The 7500-nt window shown below is 49.4% G+C and overlaps 1 protein-coding gene across 1 annotated transcript in view; it reads right to left on the bottom strand.

Moving 5' to 3' along the window:
• LOC110534851 (teneurin-2) overlaps positions 1-7500 on the bottom strand; it is a 146961-nt gene that overhangs the window by 49023 nt on the left and 90438 nt on the right. The window contains exons 6-7 of the mRNA XM_036989631.1: positions 5309-5514; positions 3186-3381 (exon numbers count right to left, since the gene is read on the bottom strand). Of these exons, the coding sequence (XP_036845526.1) occupies positions 3186-3381; positions 5309-5514 (402 nt within the window). The remainder of the gene's footprint in view (positions 1-3185; positions 3382-5308; positions 5515-7500) is intronic.

Genomic DNA, 7500 nt, shown 5'->3' with positions numbered 1-7500 from the left:
TACTAAAACCACATATATATTAGTATATTATTATTAAATCCAAATATATATTAATATATTATTATTAAATCCAAATATATATTAATATATTACTATAACCAAATATGTATTCATATATTACTATAGCCAAATATATATTAGTATATAATTATTAAATCCAAATATATATTAATATATTATTATTAAATCCAAATATATATTAATATATCATTATTATAACCAAATATATATTCATATATATTAATGATTAAATATTATATACAATAGAGAAGGATGTGATTGTTCCCTCTCCTTCTCCCTCCTCTAATATCCCTCTCCTTCTCCCTCCTCTAATATCCCTCTCCTTCCCCCTCCTCTAATATCCCTCTCCTTCTCCCTCCTCTAATATCCCTCTCCTTCTCCCTCCTCTAATATCCCTCTCCTTCCCCCTCCTCTAATATCCCTCTCCTTCTCCCTCCTCTAATATCCCTCTCCTTCTCCCTCCTCTAATATCCCTCTCCTTCTCCCTCCTCTCTTTATCCCTCTCCTTCTCCCTCCTCTAATATCCCTCTCCTCTCCCTCCTCTAATATCCCTCTCCTTCTCCCTCCTCTAATATCCCTCTCCTTCCCCCTCCTCTAATATCCCTCTCCTTCTCCCTCCTCTAATATCCCTCTCCTTCTCCCTCCTCTCTTTATCCCTCTCCTTCCCCCTCCTTTAATATCCCTCTCCTTCCCCCTCCTCTAATATCCCTCTCCTTCCCCCTCCTCTAATATCCCTCTCCTTCTCCCTCCTCTAATATCCCTCTCCTTCTCCCTCCTCTAATATCCCTCTCCTTCTCCCTCCTCTTTATCCCTCTCCTTCTCCCTCCTCTAATATCCCTCTTCTTCTCCCTCCTCTAATATCCCTCTCCTTGCCCCTCCTCTAATATCCCTCTCCTTCTCCCTCCTCTAATATCCCTCTCCTTCTCCCTCCTCTAATATCCCTCTCCTTCTCCCTCCTCTTTATCCCTTTCCTTCTCCCTCCTCTAATGTCCCTCTCCTTCTCCCTCCTCTAATATCCCTCTCCTTCCCCCTCCTCTAATATCCCTCTCCTTCTCCCTCCTCTCTTTATCCTTCTCATTAACACCTTCTTTCATTCCAGTTTTGATCAGGCAGACTCCTTCCCTTGTCACCTCTTACCTCCCTACTGTTCATAATGAGACACATCTAAATAATTAACAGTCATTAAAGTTTTACTGAAGGCTGAACCTGCTAGCCTTTATATAGCTAATATAATAGTCTGTTAAAATAGAGTTTAACGCAGAACGACTAGTATTTGATAGAAGAATGATCTCGGGCACTCTACTGTGTGGGCAGCTCCTGGCGGCAAGTGATACGTGCATCTGTTGAGATTCAGGAATTCTTATTCCCATTGTTTATCTGTAAACATCCATTAGCAGAGAGACAATTAGCTAAGAAATATAAAAGAATGCACTGCACAGATAATTCAGAATGCCTCTGTGGTGTGACTGTTTAACACATTATTTAAATGATTCAGTAAACTACAACTTCTTAGCATCCCAAATGTCCTCACACCCCTACGTCCTCCCTCCACAGCCCCTGCCACACATGATAACCTCCCTAATTTTATTTTAATTTTACCTTTATTTAACTAGGCAAGTCAGCTAAGAACAAATTCTTATTTTCAATGACGGCCTAGAAACAGTGGGTTAACTGCCTGTTCAGGGGCAGAACGACAGATTTGTACCTTGTCAGCTCGGGGGTTTGAACTTGCAACCTTTCGGTTACTAGTCCAACACTCTAACCACTAGGCTACCTGCCGCCCCTACACTCTAACCACTAGGCTACCTGCCTCCTCTACAGTCTAACCACTAGGCTACCTGCCGCCCCCACACTCTAACCACTAGGCTACCTGCCTCCTCTACAGTCTAACCACTAGGCTACCTGCCGCCCCCACACTCTAACCACTAGGCTACCTGCCGCCCCTACACTCTAACCACTAGGCTACCTGCCTCCTCTACAGTCTAACCACTAGGCTACCTGCCGCCCCTACACTCTAACCACTAGGCTACCTGCTGGTTACTGGTCCAACACTCTAACCAATAGGCGACCTGCCGACCCTACACTCTAACCACTAGGCTACCTGCCGCCCCTACACTCTAACCACTAGGCTACCTGCCGCCCCTACACTCTAACCACTAGGCTACCTGCCACCCCTACACTCTAACCACTAGGCTACCTACCCCCCCTACACTCTAACCACTAGGCTACCTACCCCCCCCCCCCCCCCCCCCCACCAGTACACATCCCCACTACAGAGGTAAGTACAATTCAAGTAATTTAATTGGTTCGATCACTCAGTGTCCCCATGGCGATACGGCAGCGGGAGAGACTCCAACCACTGTGGCGTGTCGTGTGTGGTGCCTCCCCCACGGACCATTTGGAGGTTCACGGAAGCATAAAAGGCAAATGAACAATGAGCAGATTCGTATTCATTTACTAAGAGAGTCTACCGTATGAATACGAAACGCTTGCTTTGGCCTCGTGTATATCAACGTGCGTCTTTAGGCTGGACCTGCACAGGACTCTAGGGAACAGTTAGGAGTTAGAGTTGCCAAGCCGAGCCGTCCGTCTTTTCTCACTTCCTGCTCTCTTTCAGTCTAGCTCAAGCTCCGGTTCTGTTCTGTTTGGTTCTCTTCTCAGTAGCATCCTCCTCAGAGAAGGTTATCATTCAAATTAAAATCTCTAAATCAAAAGATGTTGTGTCGTGCGTTTACTGCAGCGGAGCCCCACACGTGTGCCGTGTGGACACAGTGCTTCTCTTTGATGGGTGACACCAGAGAGTCACGAATACTACTACATTTCCTGTGGTTTTTACCTCTCGTTTGTTCTCAGCTGTTTCATGTTTGTCTACTGTTCGGGGATGGGCCAACTGTGTGACGGGAGCTGTGTACAAACGGAGAGACACTCCACAGGGATACATCTCTTTTATGACTCAATCTCCATCCAACACTTTTATCAGCGCTCACTCCCAATATCAGTCTCAGCCTGTCAGACCAACAGGGATGCAATCCTGGAAGGGTGAATTTGTAAAACTCACTCAGAGGTGTTACTTACTACCAGAATCCTAAATGTTCCGCCCTGGCTTTACAAGGAGAATATAGACGTGTAAAGCAAAGCAGGTAAATATAACAACAGCACCACACCTAGAGCCACGGTGCTGAAGGAGACAGACTCCTTGTCCTTGCCGTCGTTGTAGAAGGCCAGATGCCAGGTGCCAGGGTCCAGGTACTGAACAAAGATGGCCTCGTTCAGAACCACCGTGTGGATGCTGCGGCGCTCCCGAGGAGATTCCACCACACTCCACTTCTCCTTCCCGTCCAGACGCTCCATGTAGTCATACTGAATACAGAGAACATAGTTAGAGAGGGAGAGAGGGACAACAGAGAGAACAGGGTTAGTGAGGGAGAGAGAGAGGGACAACAGCGAGAACAGGGTTAGAGAGGGAGAGAGGGAGGGAGGGACAACAAAGAGAACAGGGTTAGAGAGGGAGGGACACAGATAGAACAGGGTTAGAGAGGGAGAGAGGGACAACAGAGAGAACAGGGTTAGTGAGGGAGAGAGGGAGAGAGGGACAACAGAGAGAACAGAGTTAGAGAGGGAGAGAGGGACAACAGAGAGAACAGGGTTAGAGAGGGAGAGAGGGACAACAGAGAGAACAGGGTTAGAGAGGGAGAGAGGGACAACAGAGAGAACAGGGTTAGTGAGGGAGAGAGGGACAACAGAGAGAACAGGGTTAGAGAGGGAGAGAGGGACAACAGAGAGAACAGGGTTAGTGAGGGAGAGAGGGACAACAGAGAGAACAGGGTTAGTGAGGGAGAGAGGGACAACAGAGAGAACAGGGTTAGTGAGGGAGAGAGAGAGGGACAACAGAGAGAACAGGGTTAGTGAGGGAGAGAGGGACAACAGAGAGAACAGGGTTAGTGAGGGAGAGAGGGACAACAGAGAGAACAGGGTTAGTGAGGGAGAGAGGGAGAGAGGGACAACAGAGAGAACAGAGTTAGAGAGGGAGAGAGGGACAACAGAGAGAACAGGGTTAGAGAGGGAGAGAGGGACAACAGAGAGAACAGGGTTAGAGAGGGAGAGAGGGACAACAGAGAGAACAGGGTTAGTGAGGGAGAGAGGGACAACAGAGAGAACAGGGTTAGTGAGGGAGAGAGGGACAACAGAGAGAACAGGGTTAGTGAGGGAGAGAGGGACAACAGAGAGAACAGGGTTGGAGAGGGAGAGAGGGACAACAGAGAGAACAGGGTTAGAGAGGGAGAGAGGGATTGAGGGACAACAGAGAGAACAGGGTTAGTGAGGGAGGGAGGGACAACAGAGAGAACAGAGTTAGAGAGGCAGGGAGGGGGGAGGGACAACAGAGAGAACAGGGTTAGAGAGGGAGGGAGGGACAACAGAGATAACAGGGTTAGTGAGGGAGAGAGGGACAAAAGAGAGAACAGGGTTAGTGAGGGAGAGAGGGAGGGAGGGACAACAGAGAGAACAGGGTTAGAGAGGGAGGGAGGGACAACAGAGAGAACAGGGTTAGTGAGGGAGAGAGGGACAACAGAGAGAACAGGGTTAGTGAGGGAGAGAGGGACAACAGAGAGAACAGGGTTAGTGAGGGAGAGAGGGACAACAGAGAGAACAGGGTTAGTGAGGGAGAGAGGGACAACAGAGAGAACATGGTTAGTGAGGGAGAGAGGGACAACAGAGAGAACAGGGTTAGAGAGGGAGAGAGGGACAACAGAGAGAACAGGGTTAGTGAGGGAGAGAGGGACAACAGAGAGAACAGGGTTAGAGAGGGAGAGAGGGAGGGAGGGACAACAGAGAGAACAGGGTTAGAGAGGGAGAGAGGGAGGGAGGGACAACAGAGAGAACAGGGTTAGTGAGGGAGGGAGGGACAACAGAGAGAACAGAGTTAGAGAGGCAGGGAAGGGGGAGGGACAACAGAGAGAACAGGGTTAGAGAGGGAGAGAGGGACAACAGAGAGAACAGGGTTAGTGAGGGAGAGAGGGACAACAGAGAGAACAGGGTTAGTGAGGGAGAGAGGGAGGGAGGGACAACAGGGAGAACAGGGTTAGTGAGGGAGAGAGGGAGGGAGGGACAACAGGGAGAACAGGGTTAGAGAGGGAGGGAGGGACAACAGAGAGAACAGGGTTAGTGAGGGAGAGAGGGACAACAGAGAGAACAGGGTTAGTGAGGGAGAGAGGGAGGGAGGGACAACAGGGAGAACAGGGTTAGTGAGGGAGAGAGGGAGGGAGGGACAACAGGGAGAACAGGGTACCTGTGCGTGGGAGGGGGGCAGGCCCTTGCGGATGTACACCCCAAAGAGTGCGTCTTTGCCCAGGGAGATGTTGAACTTGAGGAACAGGGGCTGGCGGAGGTGTAGTAAGGAACGCCAGAACACTCCTGGGGGGACATCCTGGCTCAGCCGCCGACCTACCTCCAGCTCACCTGTACTTATACTACTGTTCCTGTACACCCATGGCCCTGAGAGATGTAGGGAGGGAGGGAGGGAGGGAGAAAAAGGAGAGAGAGAGAGGGAGAGGGAGAGGTGAGAGAGGGAGAGGAGAGAGAGAGAGAGAGAGAGAGAGGAGGGAGAGGAGGGAGAGGAGAGAGAGGAGAGAGAGGGAGGGAGAGGATGGAGATGGAGGAGAGAGAGGGAGAAAAAGGAGAGAGAGAGAGGTAGGGAGAGGTGAGAGAAGGAGAGGATAGGAGAGGAGAGGATAGGAGAGGATAGGAGAGGAGAGAAAGGGGAGAGAGAGGAAGAAAAAGGAGAGAGGGAGAGGGAGGGAGAGGATAGAGAGAGAGAGAGAGAGGGAGAGGGGGGGAGGGAGGGGAGAGAGAGAGGAGAGAGAGGAGAGAGAGAGAGGAGAGAGAGAGAGAGAGAGGAGAGAGAGAGGGAGGGAGAGGAGAGAGAGGAGAGAGAGAGAGAGGAGAGAGAGAGGGAGGGAGAGGAGAGAGGGAGGGAGGGAGAGGAGAGAGGGAGGGAGAGGAGAGGAGAGAGGAGAGAGAGAGAGTGACAAAGACAAAGAGATGTACCTCAGATCTCTATTGACGGAACACATCTACTGTGATAAGAAGTAGAATGTCAACCTCTCCAGCTTATGGAGATGCAATGTAAATATTTGTGTTACATAGCAGGAACAAACGAACACAGAGATGCTGTTTTGTCATACAAGGTGTTTAGTTATGACACTAATAATAATTTTACACTGTAAAAGGTTTCTAGATGTTTCCATAGCAGTGCTACAGGATGTAGCCCCTTTTCCCCATGGGGACAGTGAGGAACTAAAGATCTGCTGTCATTCTTCTCCTCGCTCCTCGCTCGGTAGGATAATATTCCCAGACCTGTTGGTCGTGAAGTCCTCATGGGACTGTGGAGGGAGACAGTGGTGAAGGCTCATCATCATAGTTCTCCATAGGGCAACATATCTCCCCTTAAAAACACTTGACAAATTGCTGCAGGCGTTGCTTTCCCACTCTGGTTTTGAGTAGTTAACCCAAAATGATTTGATATTTTCCTAGCTGAGAAACCTCTGGCTGCATTAAAAATAGATAAGGGAGAGAGAGAGAGATAGCGAAAGAGAGAGAGAGAGAGAGAGAAGAAGGGAGCAAGAGAGAGCGAAAGAGATAGAGAGAAGGGAGAGAGAGAGAGAGAGAGCGAAAGAGAGAGAGGAAGGGAGAGAGGGAGAGAGAGAGCGAAAGAGAGAGAGAGAGCGAAAGAGATAGAGAGAAGGGAGAGAGAGAGCGAAAGAGAGAGAGAGAAAAGGGAGAGCGAGAGACAGAGCAAAAGAGAGAGAGAGCGAAAGAGAGAGAGAGAGAGAGAGAGAGAGAGAGAGAGAGAGAAGAAGGGAGAGAGAGAGAGAGAGAGAGAGAGAAGGGAGAGAGAGAAAGAGAGAGAGAGCGAAAGAGAGAGAGAAGGGAGAGAGAGAGAGAAGGGAGAGAGAGAAGGGAGGGAGGGAGAGAAAGAGAGAGAGAAGAAGGGAGAGAGAGAGAGAGAGAAGGGAGAGAGAGAAAGAGAGAGAGGGAGAGAAGGGGGAGAGAGAGAGAGAGAGAGAGAGAGCGAAAGAGATAGAGAGAAGGGAGAGAGAGAGCGAAAGAGAGAGAGCGAGAAGGGAGAGCGAGAGAGAGAGCAAAAGAGAGAGAGAGCAAAAGAGAGAGAGAGAGAGCGAAAGAGAGAGAGAGAGAAGAAGGGAGAGAGAGAGAGAGAGCGAAAGAGAGAGAGAGAGAGAGAAGAAGGGAGAGAGAGAGAGCGAAAGAGAGAGAGAGAGAGAAGGGAGAGAGAGAGAGAGAGAAGGGAGAGAGAGAAGGGAGAGAGAGAGAGAGAGAGAGAGAGAGAGAGAGAGAGAAGAAGGGAGAGAGAGAGAGAGACGAAGTCCTGGGTAGCGATATGTTCCTCCCACAGTATTAAGGAAGGGGTGTTATTCCTCCTAAAAACATCTCAGTGGAACCGCCAGAGTCCTGACAGTGACG

The sequence above is a fragment of the Oncorhynchus mykiss genome, chromosome 10 (assembly GCF_013265735.2).
Source record: "Oncorhynchus mykiss isolate Arlee chromosome 10, USDA_OmykA_1.1, whole genome shotgun sequence".
Lineage (NCBI taxonomy): Eukaryota > Metazoa > Chordata > Actinopteri > Salmoniformes > Salmonidae > Oncorhynchus > Oncorhynchus mykiss.
This window is presented reverse-complemented; position numbering and strand designations above follow the sequence as displayed.